A 20,927-nucleotide genomic window follows, 5' to 3' on the forward strand; every position below is an offset into this window, starting at 1 on the left:
CATAATTCCAGATTGCTCTCCAGAATGGTTGGATTCTTTCACAACTCCACCAACAATGCATCAGTGTCCCAGTTTTCCCACATCCCCTCCAACATTCATCGTTATTTGTTCCTGTCATCTTAGCGAATCTGACAGGTGTGTAATGATACCTCAGAGTTGTCTTAATTTGCATTTCTCTGATCAATAGTGATTTGGAACACTCTTTCATATGAGTGGAAATAGTTTTAATTTCATCATGTGAAAATTGTCTGTTCATATCCTTTGACCATTTATCAATTGGAGAATGGCTTGATTTCTTATAAATTAAAGTCAATTCTCTGTATATTTTGGAGATGAGGCCTTTATCAGAACCTTTAACTGTAAAAATTTTTTCCCAATTTGTTACTTCCCTTCTAATCTTGTTTGCATTAGTTTTGTTTGTGCAGAAACTTTTTAATTTGGTGTAATCAAAATGTTCTATTTTGTGATCAATAATGGTCTCTAGTTCTCCCTTGGACACAAACTCCTTCCTCCTCCACAAGTCTGAGAGGTAAACTATCCCATGTTTCTCCAATTTATTTATTATTTCGTTCTTTATGCCTAAATCTTGGACCCATTTTGATCTAATCTTAGTATGTGGCGTTAAATGTGGGTCCATGCCTAGTTTCTGCCATACTAATTTCCAGTTTTCCCAGCAGTTTTTGTCAAATAATGAATTCTTATCCCAAAATTTGGGATCTTTGGGTTTGTCAAAGATTAGATTGCTATTTTTATTCACTATCTTGTCCTGTGAACCTAACCTATGCCACTGATCAACTAGTCTATTTCTTAGCCAATACCAAATGGTTTTGGTGACTGTTGCTTTATAATATAGCTTTAAATCAGGTACACTTAGACCACCTTCCTCTGACTTTTTTTTCATTAGTTCCCTTGCAATTCTCGACCTTTTATTCTTCCATATGAATTTTGTTGTTATTTTTTCTAGGTCATTAAAATAGTTTCTTGGGAGTCTGATTGGTATAGCACTAAATAAATAGATTAGTTTGGGTTTTTTTTTTTTTTTAACGAAAATTTATGCATAGGTAATGTTACAGCATTGACAATTGCAAAACTTTGTTCCAACTTTTCCCCTCCTTTCCCCAGATGGCCGGTTGACCAATACATGTTAAATATGTTAAAGTATAAGTTAAATACAATATATGTATACATGTCCAGTTATTTTGCTGTACAAAAAGAATCAGACTTTGAAGCAGTGTACAATTAGTCTGTGAAGAAAATCAAAAATGTAGGCAGACAAAAATAGAGGGATTGGGAATTCTATGTAGTGGTTCATAGTCAACTCCCAGAGTTCTTTCACTGGGTGTAGCTGGTTCAGTTCATTACTGCTCTATTGGAACTGATTTGGTTCATCTCATTGTTGAAGAGAGCCACGTCCATCATAATTGATCATCATATAGTATTGTTGTTGAAGTGTATAATGATCTCCTAGTTCTGCTCATTTCACTCAGCATCAGTTTACATAAGTCTCTCCAGGCCTTTCTGAAGTCATCCTGCTGGTCATTTCTTATAGAACAATAATACTCCATAACATTCATATACCACAATTTATTCAGCCATTCTCCAATTGATGGGCATCCACTCAGTTTCCAGTTTCTGGCCACTACAAAGAGGGCTGCCACAAACATTCTTGCACATACAGGTCCCTTTCCCTTCTTTAAAATCTCTTTGGGATAAAAGCCCAGTAATAACACAGCTGAATTAAAGGGTATGCACAGTTTGATAACTCTTTGAGCATAGAAACAAAGGATTCTTTTTTTTTATTATTAATTTTATAATTATAACATTTTTTTGATAGTACATATGCATAGGTAATTTTTTTTTTTACAACATTATCCCTTGTACTTCCTTCTGTTCCGAATTTTTCCCTTTCTTCCCTCCACCTTCCTCCCTAGATGGCAGGCATTCCCATACATATTAAATATCTTATAGTATATCCTAGGTACAATATATATATGTGCAGAACCGAATTTTGTTGTTGTTGTTGCAAAGGAAGAATTGGATTCGAAAGGTAAAATTAATCTGGGAAGAAAAACAAAAAAAAATGCTTGCAGTTTACACTCATTTCCCAGTATTCCTTTTCTGGGTGTAGCTGATTCTGTCCATCATTGATCAATTGGAATTGGATCAGCTCTTCTCTATGTTGAAGATATCCACTTCCATCAGAATACATCTTCATACAGTATCATTGTTGAAGTGTATAATTATCTCCTGGTTCTGCTCATTTCACTCAGCATTCCTATGCTAATTTTTTAATAGGAATAGAATAGAATAGAAAAATATTTTTCTGCATCTAGTGAGAGTATCATTTCTGTTTTGTTATTGATAATTATACCAATTATATTGAACCAGCCCTGCATTCCTGGTATAAATCCCACTTGATCATAATATATTATTTTGCTGATAAGTTGCTATAATATCTTTGATAATATTTTATTTAAAATTTTTACATTAATATTCATTAGGGAGATTGGTCTGTAATTTTCTTTCTCTGTTTTGGCTCTTCCTGGTTTATACATCAGCACTATATTTATGTCATAGAAGGAATTTGGCAGGACTCCTTCTTTGCCTGTTTTTCCAAATAATTTACATTGTATTGGAATTATTTGTTTTTAAAAAGTTTGATAGAATTCACTTGTAAATCCATCTGTCCTGGATATTTTTTCTTAGGGAGTTCACTGATGGCTTGTTCTATTTCTTTTTCTAAAATGGAGTTATTTGAGTAACTTATTTTCTCCTCTGTTAATCTGGAAAATTTATATTTTTATAAATATAAATAAATAATTTTTAAAAAACATTTATAAATAAATAAATATCCATTTCACTTACATCATTAGATTGGTTGGCATACAATTGGACAAAATAACTCCTAATTGTTATTTTAATTTCTTCTTCATTGATGGCAAGTATACCTTTTCATTTTTGATATTGGTAATTTGTTTTTTTATTTTCTTTTTCTAATCAAATTAACCAAGAGTTAATCTTTTTTTTTCATAAAACCAACTCTTAGTTTTATTATTTCAATAATTTTCTTACTTTCAATTTTATTAGTCTTTCCTTTGATTTTCAGAATTTCTAATTTGGCATTTAATTGGGGGCTTTTGATTTGTTCTTTTTATAGGTTTTTCAGCTGCATGCATAATTCATTGAGTGCTTCTTTCTCTTTTTTATTCATGTAACTATTTAGAGATATAAGATTTCCCCTAAGTACTCCTTGACTGCATCCTGTAAGTTTTGATTATGTGGTCTCATTATTATCATTCTCTTGAATGAAATTATTATTTCAGTTATTTATTGTTTGTCCCACTCACCTTTTTAGAATCAGATTATTTAATTTCCATTTGGTTTTTAATCTACCTTTGCTTGGCCTTTTATTGAATGTAATTTTTATTGCATGGTGATCTAAAAAGGAATCATTTATTATTTCTTCTTTTCTGCAATTGATTTTGAGGTTTTTGTGCCCTAATACATGGTCAGTTTTTGTGTAGATGCCATGTACTGCTGAGAAAAAGATACATTCCTTTCTATTTCTATTCAATTTTCTCCAGAGACATATTATATCAAAGTTTTCTAAGGTTCTATTAATCTTTGTTTCTTCTTTGTTTGCTTTGTGATTAGATATATCTAATTCTGAGAGTTGGAAGTTGAGGTCCCCCACTGGAATACTTTTGCTGTCTATTTCTTCCTTTAACTGGTTTAACTTCTCTAAGAATTTGGATGCTGTACCACTTGGTGCATACACATTTAATATCGATACCATTTCTTTGTCTATGCAATTTCCTTCCTTATTTCTTTTAATTATATCTTTTTTTTTTTTTGTTTTTGCTTTATCTGATAAGTCTCATAGGATTATTAGCTTTCATTTGCTTGGTTCTAGTTTTTAATGCGTGATTTTTTTCAGTTAACTTTTGTATCTCTTCTTTCATTTGTTTAATTCTACTTTTCAAAGAGTTATTTTCTTCATTGAATTTTTTTTTAGAATATATAGTATAGATGTCCTTTTTAAAAATTAATTTTATAATTATAATTTTTTTGGCAGTACATATGCATGGCTAATAATTTTTTTTTACAACATTTATCCCTTGTATTCACTTTTCCAAATTTTCCCCTTTCTCCCTCTACTCTCTCCCCTAGATGACAGGCAATCTCATACCTGTTAAATGTGTTACAGTATATCCTAGATACAATATATGTGTGTAAAACCAAATTTCTTGTTGCACAGTAAGAATTGGATTCCGAAGGTATAAATAACCTGGGTAGAAAGAGAATAGTGCAAACATTTTACACTCAATTCCCAGTGTTCCTTCTCTGGGTGTAGCTGTTTCTGTCCATCACTGATCAACTGAATTAGATCTTCTTTATGTTGAAGATATCCACTTCAATCAGAATATATCTTCATACAGTATTGTTTTTGAAGTGAATAGTGATCTCCTGGTTCTGCTCATTTCACTCAGCATCAGTTCATATAAGTCTCTCCAAGCCTCTCTGTATTCCTCCTGCTGGTCATTTCTTACAGAATAATAATATTCCATAACATTCATATACCACAATTTACCCAACCATTCTCCAATTGATGGACATCCATTTATTTTCCAGTTTCTAGCTACTATAAAAAGAGCTGCCACAAATATTTTGGCACATACAAATGTATTTTTTTAAGGAATTGTTCTCTTCAATCAATTTTTGTCTTTCCTTCTCAAAGCTATTTTTACTCTCTCTTGCATATCTCTTGTTTCTTTTCTTATTTTTTATTCTATGACTCTTATTTGACTTTTAAAATCTTTATGAGCACTTTCAAGAAGCTTCATTGAACTTGAGACCAATTCATATGACCCTTTAAGATTTCCCATGTGGGCATTTTGTCCTTTTATGAATTGATATTATGGTCTTTGACATCATAGTAGCTTTCTATGGTTTAAGTTCTTTTTTTTTTTTTTTCTTACTCATTTTCTTTCTTTCTTTCTTTTTCCTATTTTGTGACTTTAAAGTTGAGCTCTGCTTCTGGGGTAGAAAGGACAAGTTTTTTGTGCAGCTCTGAGCGTTGGCTTTGAGCACAGGGGCCCCAGGGCTGGAAATTTGTCTTCTCTGCTGGGACTGCAAACTGCCCCACTGATCTGCTATGCTACTGAGCCAGGATTGAAGGCAGATGGGGCTCAGGGGATATGATCTGTAAAATTTCAGTTATTTCAAGGTGGATTAAAGGAGAATTATATTTAGTTATATATTATAAAGTAAAGTTATGTTTACTACTCTTCTGGTCTATGCCCTACTCTGTGAAAGACCATAAGCACTCTTTTCCATCCTAGAACTAGAACCAGAGACCCTGCTCCATTGCATCTGCAAATGCTGGTGTATTCATTCTCCTTGTCCTGAGACTGCAATTCAGGACTGCAATCTGGATCTAAGTATAGATAATGCAAGGAAGTCTTGCCTCTGATACCAGCCAAGGAACCCCTGTAATCTCCTTATGACCAGTTGTCCAGTCCCCATACTATCTGATTTGCTGAGAGTATTTTATTGAACCCACTCCATTCCTACCCCTGTATGACAGAGTTTTCCTGCAGATCTTTTAAGTTGTCTTGGGCTGGAAAATAACATTTTGCTAGTCTCTTACATATCCAAGGCAAGTAAGAATAGACATAATAATGATAACAACAACTGCTAACATTTATATGGTATTTTAAGCTTTATAAAACACTTTAAAAATATTATCTCACTTGATTCTTACAATAACCTTGGGAGGTAAGTGCTACTATTACCACCATTTTATAAATGAGGAAACTGAGTCAGATATAAATTAAGTGATTTACTTAGGGTCATACAGCTACTAAGTATCTGAAGTCAGATTTGAACTCAGGAAAAAAGTCTTTTTAACTCCAAGCCTGGCACTCTATCCAGTCTTTCATCAGCTGCCTACTATCAGTGAGGCCTTAGCAACCTTCTTGACCCACGTTATCACTGGATTAACTCCAAGACCAAGACATTCTCTGTGTTTTGGTATAACAAGAGATTAATTGCATCCATTAGCTGTGCTGCATTTGGAAGCAAACTTGTGGGATAAAGATTTTGTAGCAATTGATATACATTTGAGTTTACTATCCCCAAGAGTTGAGGTGAAATAGGGGGGCAAAGTGTCCCAAGCTAGAGAGATGTTTGTGTACTTTGATTTTTGCTATCCACATTCAGTTCCTACAGTCCTTTGTCTGGGCTTAGATGGCTCTCTTCATCACAAGATCATCGGAACTGGCATTAATCATCTCATTATTGGAGAGAGTCACATTAATCAGAACTGATCATCGTATAATATTGATGTTGTCATGTGCAATGATCTCCTGGTTCTGCCCATTTCACTTAGCATCAATTCATGTAAGTCTCTTCAGGCCTTTCTAAAATCATCCTCCTGATCATTTTTTACAGAATAATATTATTCCATAACATTCATATACCATAACTTATTCAGCCATTCTCCAATTAATGGACATTCACTTAGTTTCCAGTTTCTTGCCACTACTAAAAAGGCTGCCACAAATTATTTTTGCACATGTGTGTCCCTTTCCTTCCTTTAAAATCTCTTTGGGACATCAGCCCAATAAAAACACTGCTGGATTAAAAGGTAAGTTTGATAATTTTTTGGACATAGCTCCAAATTTTCCTCCAGGATGGTTGGATTCGTTCACAACTCCACCACAATGTATTAATGTCCTATTTTTCCTACATCCCTTTCAACATCCATATCATCTTAGCCAATCTGAGAGATATATGGTAGTATCTCAGAGTTGTCTTAATTTGGATTTCTCTGATCAATAGTAATTTAGAGCACCTTCTCATATTATTGGAAAAGTTTTAATTTCTTCATCTGAAAATGGTTTCTATCCTTTGAGCATTTATCTCAATGGAGAATGGCTTTGATTCTTATAAATTTAAGTCAATTCTCTATATATTTTAGAAATGAGGTCTTTATCAGAACCCTTAAATGTAAAAATAATTTCCCAATTTATTGCTTATCTGCATTAGTTTTGTTTGTACAAAACTTTTTAACTTAATATATTCAAAATTATCTGTTTGGTTTTCAATTATGAGTTCCAGTTCTTTGGACACAAATTCTTTCCTTCTCCATAGATCTGAGAGGCAAACTATCCTACATTCCTTTAATTTCCTTATAATATCACTCTTTATGTCTAAATCAGTATGTGGTGTTAGATATGGGTCAAGCCCTAATTTTTTCCTTACTAGTTTCCAACTTTGCCAACAGTTTTTGTCAAATAGTGAGTTCTTATCCCAAAAACTGGTGTCTTTGGATTGTCAAACACTATATTACTATAGTTATTGCCTATTTTGTCCTGTGATCATAATCTGTTCCACTGATCAAGTACTCTATTTCTTAGCCAGTACCAAATGTTTTTGATGACCACTGCTTTATAATATAGTTTTAGGTCTGGCACAGCTGGGCCACCTTCATTAGCATTTTTTCATTAATTCCCTTGAAATTCTTGACCTTTTGTGCTTCCAGATGAACTTTGTTATTATTTTTTCTAGATGTGTAAAGTAATTTCTTGGGAGATTGATTGGTATGGCACTAAATAATAATTTATTAATATATAAATTAATTTTATTTATACATTTTTATTTTTTATGTTTTTATTTTATATAATTTTATAGTATGTTTTTGTAAATTAATAAAATTTTATAAATTATAAATTCATAAATTTTTATAAATTATAAATTTATAAATTTTATTTAGATAGTATTATCATTTTTATTATGTTCACTCAGCCTAACCATGAGCACTTAATATTTTTCCAATTGATTAGGTCTGACTTTATTTGTGTGGAAAGTGTTTTGTAGTTGTGTTTGTATAGTTCCTGACTTTCCCTTGGCAGGGATAGATTTCCCAAAATTTTATACTATGGACAGTTATTTTGAATGGAATTTAATTTTGTATCTCTTGCTGCTGGGCTTTCTTGGTAATATATAAAAATTCTGATGATTTATGTGAATTTATTTTGTATTCTTAAACTTCGCTAAAGTTGTGAATTGTTTCTAGTAATTTTTTAGTTGATTCTGTAGGGTTCTCTAAGTATACCATTATATCATCTGCAAAAAATGATAATTTTGTTTCCTCATGACCTACTCTAATTCTTTTAATCTCTTTTTCTTCTCTTATTGCTAAAGCTAACATTTCTAATACAATATTGAATAGCAATGGTGATAGTGGGCAGCCTTGTTTCACTCCTGATCTTACTGGGAATGGTTCTAGTTTGTCCCCATTACATATGATGCTTGTTGGTGGTTTCAAATAGATGCTACTGATCATTTTAAGGAAAACTCCATTTATTTCTATACTCTCTAGTGTTTTTAATAGAAATGGATGTTGGATTTTATCAAATGCTTTTTCTTCATCTATTGAAGTAATCATGTGATTTTTGTTAGTTTGGTTATTGATATAGTTGATTATGCTGACAGTTTTCCTAACACTGAACCAGACCTGCATTCCTGGTATCCTACTTGGTCATACTGTATTATCCTGGGGATGACTTTCTGTAATCTCATTGCTAATATTTAATAATAATATTGCACTAATATTCATTAGGAAAATTGTTCTATAATTTTCTTTCTCTGTTTTCACCCTACCTTATTTAACTAATAGCACCATATCTGCATTATAAAAGGAATTTGGGTGGACCATTCTATTAGGTAAAATAGTCCATCACTACCAATAGGATATTTATCATTTCTTCTGGTCTCCCTCTAAATACAAGAAATCAGTATACCACCAGTTCTCCAACAAATAGGAACAGGTAACTTCATTTATCAAAATCCACAGTAACTTCTGAAATTGTCAGGCACTTACTGCATAAAATTAGGTATGAATCATTGCCTTACTTGTAGATTAATTACTTTTTAAAATATCTTACCAAGAACTTCAGTGGCTCATTGAAAAATACAGGAAAGATTTTCTTTTACATTCTTACATGAATGAGTGAGTGTCTAGTTTAGTAGACACAATTTTGAAACCACAAAGGCAGTCTTTAATACCTATTTTGAAGTGCAAGTCCCTCCTTTGATTCCTTATTAATTGGATGTTACAGAAGTTACATAATGTGAATCTCAATGCCTCGTTACATAGCCAGTCTCTGCCCCCAAGGAGCTTATATTCTTGTTGGGGAAGATAACCAGAGAAGGGGATTTGGAACCCCTGTTCCTGATTATATTCTTTAATGTCCTTGTGGGTCCCATTTCTTAGATTTCAATTTTCTAATTTGTGTCCTGTGTGGAGTAAGATATGGTGAAAAACTTACAGACTAAGCACATATTGATCAGAGACTGCTAGTTAACGTAAAATCAGGCCTATAGGCCCCAGTCACGTGAAGGCCTAGGCTGCATTCCTTTCCCCAAATAGGGATTAACCTACATGTGGCCGAAGAGGTTATAAATCACATTGCCAGCTGCATTCCATTGACCAAATATGACCAATCACAACCTATGGAGGGTGGATTTTGAATGTTCTTTGTCTGAAATGTATAAAAGTCGTGAGCATCTTCAAGGGAGTGGCTCTCTCCTGCTGTGAATCTGGCTCACAGACCAGGATGGGGTCTGCTTCTTGAGATTCTAATAAATAATTCTGCTTTTCTATGAGTGATCTCTGAGTAGTCATTTTTGGATAGGATTTTCTATCCTTCACAGTCCTATCTCCAATTCAATTTTCCACAACTATGTAAATAAAATTGCCATCTAATTATCTCACTCTTTAAAGCTATTCTTCAGCTATTTCATATATCTATGACGTGGCTGATGTAGCAAAGAATATGGCAACAGACGATATGCTTTAGGAGAATTTAGGAAAACTCCCCATGGCCATTTTCTTTGGCAACAGTTAGGTTTATTTAGGAAATGAGGTTACAGACAAAATGAAGAAAGACAATAAACTCCAGGAATGATAACTATAAGAGTGGGAGAGCATATAGCAAAGAAACGGGTTTTAATAATTAAAGATGGAAAAGACAAGATCCCTAGTGAAATTTGCATTTAGTCAGGAGAAAGGATACCCTCCCCCCATAAAATTGGAGTGTGCCCTTAATTGGCCCTTAAAAAAAAAAAGATTTAATACCCTAAAAGAGTTAGCTATGAGAAGATGAAAGACACCATCAGGCCTAGCAGGATTTGAGAGAAGAGACATTGAGGCAGGATGGGGTGGTGGACTGGGCGAGTGCTCTGGAAGACTCTATAGGGGAAATCTAATCTCAGGGATTTCTTACTGGACATAGCAAGGTGGGGCTATAAGGTTACACTGGATCCCCATCAGTGTCCTTCCCTGCTTGTCTCAAGACAAAACTTTCTCTGCCAACCATAACTAGCCATCTAATACTCATGTCTTGAGTTCCCAGATAAATTATATTTGAATTTATGGGCAGTTTTATCCTTGGTCTTTGTATCTCTTCCAAGTCACGTGTCATACTACCGTACTTGACCCAATGTTTAATAAATGTTAGTGAAATGAATGGGTACAAGTATAAATTTCATGGAATATGGTGGGAATGGGGAATGTCCCTGCTAATTCTAGCCATTTATAATGTAGAACATGAACTTTTTTTGGGTAGAAATTATGTGATTTTTATCTAGTATCCAGCACAGTCGTAAACTACTTTTTAAAAAATCAGTTTTTAGTTTTTTAAACAATATTTTATTTCCCCCCAAATTAACATGTGAAAACAATTTTTCACATTATTTTAAAGTTTTTAGGTCTAAATTCGATTCCTTCATCTTTTATTCTTTTCCCTGCTTGCCCAGGATAGAAGCAACGCGATAAACGTTGTAAAAATATTTCCACAGCAGTCATTTTATTTTTTTAAATCAATTTCTAGAGAAAGCAGGCAGTGGAAGTGACGTATCCAAAATGTCGGCATCGACGTCAGCGGCGGCGGAAGTAGGCGGTGACGATTGGCTGTGGCGGAAGTGGGCGGTGAAGATGGCTGTGGCGGAAGTGGGCGGTGGTGTCTAAGGCAGTGTCTGTTTGTCTTGGGTGTGGAGGCTGCGGTAGCTGGGGGTGAGGGCCGAGGTAGCCCCCGTACCGGGGACCCTCATGATGCTCGGGGCAGACTGAGTTGGGTCCTGGCCGGCGGCTGGGCAGGGGACGGTCTAGCTGTATAAGCGGGGCTGCGGCGCGTACACTGGGGGCGTCTCTGCCGCAGCGCTCGGGCCTCCATCTTGTCGTCAGCTCCTATCCAGGCCCCACCGGGCCCCCACCTTCCGCCGCTACTGCTGACCGTTGAATGGTCTGGGTGCTGAAGATGGACAAGGCAGTGGAGACAGGCCTGGTCCACGACTTCGACGCCAGCTTATCGGGCATCGGGCAAGAGCTGGGCGCGGGCGCCTACAGCATGAGTGACGTCTTGGCCCTACCCATTTTCAAGGAGGAAGATTCCGGCCTGCCATTGGACGATGACGCCAAGCAGCCGCCCTTTCAGTACATCTTGTACGCTGCGACCTCCCCTGCGGTCAAATTACATGATGAAAGCCTCACTTACTTGAACCAAGGTCAGTCCTATGAAATCCGCATGCTGGACAACCGGAAAGTGGGAGATGTGCCGGAGATCAATGGGAAGCTGGTAAAGAGCATTATCCGAGTCGTGTTCCATGACCGAAGGCTCCAGTATACCGAGCACCAGCAGCTGGAGGGCTGGAAATGGAATCGTCCCGGGGACCGGTTGCTCGATCTCGATATTCCCATGTCTGTGGGTGTTATTGACCTGAGGACAAACCCGGGCCAGTTGAATGCGGTTGAGTTTCTCTGGGATCCCGCGAAGCGGACATCTGTCTTTATCCAGGTACACTGCATCAGCACGGAGTTCACTCCGCGGAAGCACGGGGGTGAGAAGGGGGTTTCTTTCAGAGTCCAAGTTGATACATTTAAACAGAACGAAAACGGTGACTACACTGATCACCTGCACTCGGCAAGCTGCCAGATCAAAGTTTTTAAGCCTAAAGGAGCAGACAGAAAGCAGAAAACTGACCGAGAAAAGATGGAGAAGAGGACAGCCCAGGAGAAAGAAAAGTACCAGCCTTCCTACGAGACTACAGTCCTCAGTGAGTGCTCCCCATGGCCTGTTGCAAGTGGAGCCTATGGAAGTGATAGCCCTGCTCCTGCTCCCACTTTCACCTCTGCTCAGCACCCCACCTTCAGCGCCCCGGAGAGCAGTTCTACCCCCCCAAATCCACAAGGAGAGGGAATTCCCCAAAACTCCAGTGAGCGCATTTATCCAACAGCCACCATCCAGGAGGTTCAGCAGTGGCTGGCCAGGAACAGGTTCGCCAGCTATGCGAGACTCTTCACCAATTTCTCAGGCGCAGATTTATTCAAGTTGACAAGAGAGGATCTCATACAGATCTGTGGCGCAGCGGAAGGCATTCGGCTCTATAATTCACTGAAGTCCCGGACTATCAGACCTCGTCTCACCATCTACGCCTGCCGGGAGCATCCCAGGAACAGATATCAGGGAAGGCCACTAACAGAGGAAGGAGAAGAATGCGGGGCGATGTTCGTTTATCATGCGATCTACCTGGAAGAAGTGGCAGCTTCAGAAGTCACTCGGAAATTGGCTACAATATTTAATATTCCTCTGCAGCAGATCAACCAGGTTTACAGACAGGGTCCCACAGGGATTTACGTTCTCCTTAGTGACCAGGTGGTTCAAAATTTTCAAGATGAGAGTTCTTTCTTATTCGCCACTCTAAAAGCAGAAAATGGTGAAGGGCTCCATATCCTTCTGAAATGAAACCAGGTATGTGCTTGCCTTGCTTCAGGACACATTGAAGCCTCACTTCACCTTTTATGTATATAGACTGGATCTGAGAAACACTGGGATTGGACTTTACCACTTATAAATGTTTCCTATTGATAGTGCTAGTTGTCCTTTGTGAACCACTGCCTGAGAGGCAGACTTGCTTCTTGTTACTGCCATTATAAGCCTTCCTGGGAGGCACAGTGCCCCAAGCCCTGGGGAAGTGCAGAAATAGAGATGGACCACCACTGGACTGCTCACCTTCAACTGGACCTGGGAGCCACTTCACTTTCCATTACACTGTGTCCAGTTTGGAAATGAATGTAGCCTCTCCTGTGCCAGTTATTTTTCCCTGCTTGTATCCTCCAGTGATGGGGAGGCCTGGGGGCGGATGCTTGGAAATCTGTGCAGAGACCAGTGAGCCTGGAAACATTATCAGGTTGTGGGTCAGGCTCCCTTCCAGGGAGTGGGAATTGAGTCTGAGTGGGAGGGGGGTATGTGAGGTATGGGTGGAGATGTGGCATGTGACTCTGAAGCCATCTGTGCGCAGACATATTCCACGGCCACACATTCATTGGAGCTTGCCAAATATAGAAGCAGTGGAGGTGCTCTCTTTCCTAGCATCCCCATTTCTTTTTTGGGGGGAAGCTCTTCTCATGTCAACTTTTTGTTCTTGTTTTTCTTTACCTTTATTCTTTTCTTAAAAAAAAAAAAAAAAAAAAAAAAAAAAAGTTGAACTCTTGGCCTAGACTCCAGAGAGAAATAACACGACAGATATGTCATCCTGGAGGTAAGAGTCTGGGACTCACTGTTGGGAGCAACTTGAAAGGCCACTTGCAGTGCAGTGCCTGCCCCATCCTCTTTCATTTGGGTGGGCCCAGACATGATGGCCCTTTACTCCTTGTTTCTGGGGGCATTAGGACTTCTATACACCCAGAGACAGACCTTCATCATATACTCCAGGATTTCTCCATCAATTAAAGAAGACATTTTTGGTTGTTCTTTCCCTTTGCTGTTTTCATTACATCTTTTGGACCAAACTATTCACAAAAGTAAAGCCTGGGATCATTTTTGAACTCCTTGGTCATGCCTAATATGTTACATGCTGAAGATACTTGTTGACTTTTGTCTCATTATAGTTTTAAACTTTGTGCATGACTGTATGCATGTTTGTATCCATGTGTGTGTATATTCCTGGATTTCTGGGGGGAAGGTTAAGTCTGTATCTTCTTTTCTCTCTGGGATGGAGTCCTAGTTTTAGAAATCTGTAGTGCTTATGTGTAGACACTAAGGAGAACTGATCCCTACCAAAGGCGCAGAATTTCATTTTTCCCATTCTAAACTTCAGAAAGGAGCCTTTTTTCTGACCAAATATTTCATTCCTTAGAAATAAGGTAGAAGAGGGGAAAACCTAAGTTTGTTCCACTTATTGGTGACCCTTGGAGGTCTCCATTTGGAACTCAGCATGTGGGGAACACCCCCTCCCATTGGACCCTCTGTTTGATTTCAAAGTTGACCCCACAGTTTAAGAAGTGGGGAAATTGCCCAGTGGAGGCTATCAAACCTCAGATTTCACAGAGGAAAATTGTTAATAAGTTTACCTCCAGACCCCCAGAATTAGATTATCACACTAGCATATTGCTGTTTTAAAGAGTAGGATGTACACATTTTAGTCTTAACTATAATGTCTGAACAAAAAAACTCAATTTTTATTAACATTTTTCATTTTACCTGATCTAGATTTCCCCTTATATCCTTCCCCTTTCCAAAAAGTCATCCCTTATAATAAAGAAAAAAGAAAGGAAAAAAAAATTCAGCAAAACCAAACATTAAAAAAAAAAAAGGAAAAAAAAATCTGACATGTGCAATGTTCCCCACTCTTAGATTTCTTGTGAAGGATTATTTATACTTGTTGACTAGTGAGTTGGTTAATTATAACTACTGCATTTGTTCCTTAGTTTCCTCATCTATAAAATGAACTGGAAAAGAAAATGACAAACTGTCCAACATCTCTGCCAAGAAAACCCCAAATGGGGTCATGAGTTGGATAGGACTGAAACAACTGAACATCAATAACAGCAACAAAAAGACTTTTCAAGCTACTAAATGAGAATTGAAGTACAGAGCTCATAATGGGCATATTCTGAATCCCATGTCCTTCAAATCTGGTTTCTTAGGAAAATGCTGGCAAATATCAAGAAGGATGTGGACAAGAAAAATTCAAGCATTTGATCCTTAGGAACTTGTTAGCAATGTTAGCAATCTAGAGAAGAGGTTCAGTAAAACAGTGCTGGGGAGGAAATTAGTAATAGGTTAAGGAGTGGATAGGGTTAACTTTTTTTTGTCCACAGATGTGCTAAGCAAATTGTGTATGGTACTCTCCAAGGGGGGAGGGAGGAATGTGAAACAATTGGATCAAGGATCAAGGACTATAATCTGAGGCACTCTCTGAAAAGCCTCCTTCCAGCTTGACATTTGTTCATTAACTATGATATTTGGGATTATTCACTTAGTTCCATGTCCATTTAGCTACTGTCATCAAGTTTACACCTCCATCTAGTTCACAAGGATATCATAGGTAATTTATCAAATGCTTTGCTCAAATCAAAGTATAAATCATTACACTTCTATCTCTTTATCTTGTCTGCAAGGATATCTCTAGAGAATTTGTTAAATGCTTTGCTGAAATCAAGGTATATTGAATCTATAGCATTTTCTCTGATGTATTAGTCCAGATAAAATTATATACTTGGGGGATTCCTTATCCCAATTTCCACTAATACCAGTAGATTGGTTACATAGAATGTTACATTTCTCAAGAGGAAGAGAACATTGTATATAGTAACAAGATTATGTGATGATCAACTGTGATGGACTTGGCTTTTTTCAACAATGAGGTAATATATGGCAATTCTGATAGATTTGTGATAAAAGGTGCCATCAAAGTCCAGAGAGAAATATGGAGACTGAATGTGGATCAAAGCATAATATTTTAACCTTTGTTGTTGTTGTTTTATTTGCTTGTTTATTTTCCTTTCTCGTGTTTTTCCCTTTTGGTCTAATTTTTCTTGTGCAGCATGACAAATATGGAAATATGTTTAGGTGAATTGCATTATATTGGATTGCTTGATGTCTTGGGGAAAAGGGAGGGAGGGAGGGAGGGAGGGAAAAAAGAGGGAAGGAGGGAGACAGGGAGGGAAGGAGGGAAACAGGGGGCGGGGGGGAGGGAGAGGGGTAGAAAAGGAGAAAAATGTGGAACACAAGGTTTGGCAAAAAGTGAATGTTGAAAACTGTCTTTGCATGTATTTGGAAAAAAATAAAATGCTATTAAAAAAAAAAGTTATATTTTTCTTTTGAAGTTCTAGGAGTACCTCTGTAGGGAAGTGGGATATTTTTCTTATTTCAGTGCAGGTTCTCATTCTAGTGTATTTCTCTGATATCACTCACCAATTATAGTTGTTATTATTTTCTCTGTGTCACAGATTAAATTCTATTGTTAGAACCTTGATTTCTTTCAACTCTGGAACGAATATCCCCCTCCTCCTCTATAACCTTAGACTGGGGAAAGTGGGTTCTCTACAAAGTATTTGACCTCCAAAGTATTTGTCTATCAAGTTCTTTTTTTTTTTTTTTTTTTTTTTTGCTGAGGCAATTGGGGTTAAGTGACTTCCCCAGGGTCACACAGCTAGGACATGTTAAGTGTCTGAGGCTGGATTTGAACTCAAGTCCTCCTGACTTCAGGGCTTCTGCTCTATCTACTGTACCAACTAGCTGCCCCAACCACTAAGTTCACTTCCAAATATATCATAGCTACTGGACACAAATTACTTTCTTGCTTTAGGAGGACATCATCTTAAGAGTTAGTTCACTTAGTTCACAGATGGCTGAGTCAAACAGATTGCTCCTCAGAGCTTTGATGAAACCTACCTGCCTTGGATGACAGCTAGTATGAAGGCTGGTATGGATTCCTGTTCCTAGCCCTTTACTGGTTTAATCTTTGAATCTTTCAAAGCTCACAAGTTAGTGTTAGTGTTGTTCTGTGTTTCAGTTGGGTACAACTCTTTGTGATACTATTTGGGGGTTTCTTAGCAAAGATACTGTAATGATTTGTAATTTCCTTCTCTAGCTCATTTTACAAATGAGCAAACTGAGGCAAATAGTGTGAAGTGATTTGCCCAGGGTCATGTAGATACTATGCATCTGAAGCCAAATTTGGACTCAGGTCTTCCTATCTTAAGGCTTGGTGCTCTATCCATTATACCACCTACTTGCTCTTCAAAAGCGAGGAGCCGGATCTAAAAATTTTCACTTAAGAGCTAGATAGAATGGATACAAACTTTAACCACCTGCTTCCCCAAATCTTTTAGAGTAGCAGGTAGAAAATACAGCATGTGTTCTGTAAACAGGGCTCCTATTGGCCAATCTGTTAGCCTGAGAACATTGGAAGAAATATCTACAATCTAACTGACTTTTCACTTGAAAGCACAAGAGTAATATGTATATATGGCCTCTGCATCCCCATCTTGCAGAGTGTGGGATCCCTAGATAATTTAGTTTGTTAACCTACTTTGATATGTTTACCTTTAATCAATTAATTAATTAGCTCAAACTGTGGTTTTAATGAAATGGCATAGTAAGAACTTTCCCCCTATAAAACTGAAGTTCACTTTCCTACAAATACACATGATAAGAATGAACACCCATAGAGAACATATGTGGAACACACATGGAAGCAGAACATATAACTCTGGCATGCCCACAGTGGGGTAGGATTTCTCACACCTCTGACACTATAGTACTGCTTCCTACAGGACCTCCACCTTACTGCTCTGTTAGTCTCCATCCATTATAGCTCAAACAGATCCCTTGTTCTGCCCATCCTGGGCTCTGCCTTACACCAGATATTGCTCCTTTAGACCCTATTCTTAATATTTAGCTGGGCATTTGGAAACAAAATAATTTTCCTTACTAGCTGGCTGTATTAAGTCTCTGGCCTGTTTGAATTCTTGCTTAGGTTTCTACCTAAGCAAAAATCATTGCTCAAAACTAGCAAAAAGCCTCCCTTGTTTGGATCTTTTTGGAGTTGTGACTATCAGATCCTCTATTCTTCCTAGAAGGAGATTTTCATCCTTGGGCACTAAAGCTCTTTGGAAGAAGAATCAAGGTTCTTCTAGTTATCATATGCTCCCAGCTTTTATCCTTTTTTTGATCTCTCCATCTTGATTTATGGCCTTAGGTCCCCTGAGGAACCTCACTTTAGCTTATGGTGGATGTTCCTAATCTTAATCTCTGCAGACTAGACTATGTCAGATAATGGTTATTTTGTCCAATTGCCAAACAACACTGGGGTTCGGGGTTCTTCAGATTTCAAAATCTATCTCTTTTATTCTTCTAGGCAGCTGATTCGGTCAAGTCAACAAGTATTAAGTGTTTCCTATGTGACAGACACTGTATTAAGTGAAGGGAATACAAATGAGGAATATGAAAAAGATAGTCCTTTTTCTCAAGTAGCTTAAATTCCAATAAGGGTAGACAATACAGTTGTTGTTTATCCTTCATTTTAGAAGAGGACCATGGCATCAGGAAGGTGATACCATGACATGCAAGTGGATTGGATTTAAGTGAGGGAGGGCTGTGCAAAATCACCTGCCTCACTTTCCCCTCCAGAGCCATCTGAGTCCAGTGATCAGATACAGGATCAGGATAACTGGTTATAACCCTCAAACAAGAAAAGGAAGCTAAATGAGGGGCTAAAGGAAGGAAGAAAGGATTAGACCATAATGGTGGAAGTGCTAAGACTAAAATGGAACTAAAAGAGGAGTGAAAGATATCTGGTTAGGGTATTTCTTCATAATGGACTTTCTAGGAGTCCCTTACCAATGGGAGGAAGGGTTGTAGGGGTGAAGGGACCTTTCAGTACTCAAAGCTGAATGGGTGGACAAAAGGCACAACCCAAGAAAAATGAGGGAGAGAGAAGGGGGAGGAGGAAGATTGGTGTCTTTTCTACTTTAATAAATCATCTTCTCAGTCTTTTCATATTCTGATATAGCCAATTCAGAACCTCTGAAAGGCTTTTTAGTATCCTTTTACATATAAAGTGATAGTAATAGGAGAGAAAAAAAAAAAAAAAAAGCAGGTATAGCAGCCTCCTCCCAGCTTATCCATGTACCAGAATGTTCCCTAGAGGGTCAATCACTACTTCCAGTTCCAGGGCTAATCATGAGAGATTATGCTATCCACACTGTAGGTCACAAGTTCCTATTAGTGTGCTTCCCAAGAACAATTAATCTATAAATTTGATTTAAACTAATTTACACTAATGGCATATCAAGGACAGTAGTTGCAAAGCATTCCTCTCAATCTGGGGTACACAGGAGATGATTATATACTTCAACAATGATACTGTATGAAGATATATTCTGATTGAAGTGGATAACTTCAACATAGAGAAGATCTAATTCAGTTGCAGTTGATCAATGATGGACAGAATCAGCTACACCCATAGAAGGAACACTGGGAATTGAGTGCAAACTGTTTGCATTATTGTCTTTCTAGACAGGTTACTTTTATCTTCTGAATCCAATTCTTACAGTGCAACAAGAAACTCGGTTTTACACACATATGTTGTATCTAGGATATACTGTAACAAATGTAAAATGTATGGGATTGCCTGTCATCTAGGGGAGGGAGTAGAGGGAAGGAGGGAGGGGAAAATTTGGAAAAATGAATACAAGAGATAATGTTATAAAAAAAATTACTCATGCATATATACTGTCAAAAAAATATAATTATAAAATTAATTAAAAAATAAAAAAATAGAATTGACTTTTAAAAAAAATCTGGGGTACAAGGTCCCACAATTAAGCCAGAGTCTATGGATGGGAGAATCAGTACCAACTTAATGTATATTTTTAATAAGGCATATGTGTAACAAACACGTGTGGTCCAGGTAACTCACAATTCTTGAACTAGAGGGCTTTAAGAATTTTGAGAATCTTGAAAGTCAGTGAAGTGTCCTGAGGAGCATTGCTTCGGTGAAGGATAGGTCACTTTACAGTGAGGGGCACATCATTTCAGCAGAACAAATAGTTCAGTGGGGCTTGCTCCTGGGGAGACATAGGATTTTTGCTGGAGAGCCTCATCTGCTGCTCAGAGAAGCTCCTATAGGGATCTAAATTGAATTCCTTGTCTAAACTATCATTTCCTAGTGGCTAACTGTAGCTTGTACCTTTCATTTCAACCAATCTAAAGTCAAAAAATAGTAAAACATTTTAAATCATAAGCAACTGCTCTGTAAAGAGGCTGGTGGCTGTGTGGGAGCCAAACAAGAAACAATAGACCTAGTGTCCCTGAGGAACTTATAATCTCCTGGGAAAACTTGGAACTTCTCCCTTAATTCAATTTAGCAAAAATCAGGAAGCATTATTTTTATTATGCATTTTCTTTTTTAAAATTTTTGACAATAGTTTTTTTTATTTTCAAAATACACACAAAGATAGTTTTCAGCATTCATGCCTGCAAAACCTTGTGTTCCAAATTTTTCTCCCTTCCTTTCCTCTTTCTTCTTCCCTTAGATAGCAAGTAAGTCAATACGATTAAACATGTGCAATTCTTCTAAACATTTCCACATTTATCATGCTGCACAAGAAAAAGGGAAAAAATGAGAAAGAAAAACAAATAAACAACAAAAATGGTGAAAAGATATTGTGATCCATATTCAGTTCCCACAGTTCTCTTTCTGGATGCATATGGCGCTCTCTATTACAAGGCTATTGGAATTGGCCTGAATCACTTCATTGTTGAAAAGAGCCAAGTTCCATGGACCCACACTTACACCACATACTAAGATAAGTTCAAAATAGGTCCATGATTTAGGCATAAAAAACAAGATCATAAATAGATTAGAGGAACATAGGATAGTTTATCTCTCAGACTTGTGGAGGAGGAAGGAATTTGTGACCAAAGGAGAACTAGAGATCATTATTGATCACAAAATAGAACATTTTGATTACATCAAATTAAAAAGCTTTTGTACAAACAAAACTAATGCAAACAAGATTAGAAGAGAAGTAACAAATTGGGAAAACATTTTTACATTTAAAGGTTCTAATA

The 20,927-nt window shown here is 37.2% G+C and overlaps 1 protein-coding gene across 1 annotated transcript; it reads left to right on the plus strand.

The window, feature by feature from the left end:
* The first annotated feature begins 10,994 nt into the window (after window positions 1-10,994).
* On the plus strand, window positions 10,995-13,556 carry UBP1 (upstream binding protein 1). Its single transcript, XM_074305629.1, has one exon. The coding sequence runs from the start codon at window positions 11,307-11,309 to the stop codon at window positions 12,807-12,809; it is 1,503 nt and encodes a 500-aa protein (XP_074161730.1). The 5' UTR covers window positions 10,995-11,306; the 3' UTR covers window positions 12,810-13,556.
* The last annotated feature ends 7,371 nt before the right edge of the window (window positions 13,557-20,927 follow it).

The sequence above is a fragment of the Sminthopsis crassicaudata genome, chromosome 3 (genome assembly GCF_048593235.1).
Source record: "Sminthopsis crassicaudata isolate SCR6 chromosome 3, ASM4859323v1, whole genome shotgun sequence".
Classification (NCBI taxonomy): domain Eukaryota; kingdom Metazoa; phylum Chordata; class Mammalia; order Dasyuromorphia; family Dasyuridae; genus Sminthopsis; species Sminthopsis crassicaudata.

Excerpts from the sequence above, each read along its gene's own strand:
- UBP1 (XM_074305629.1), top strand. The coding sequence starts at position 11,307 with ATGGTCTGGGTGCTGAAGATGGACAAGGCAGTGGAGACAGGCCTGGTC.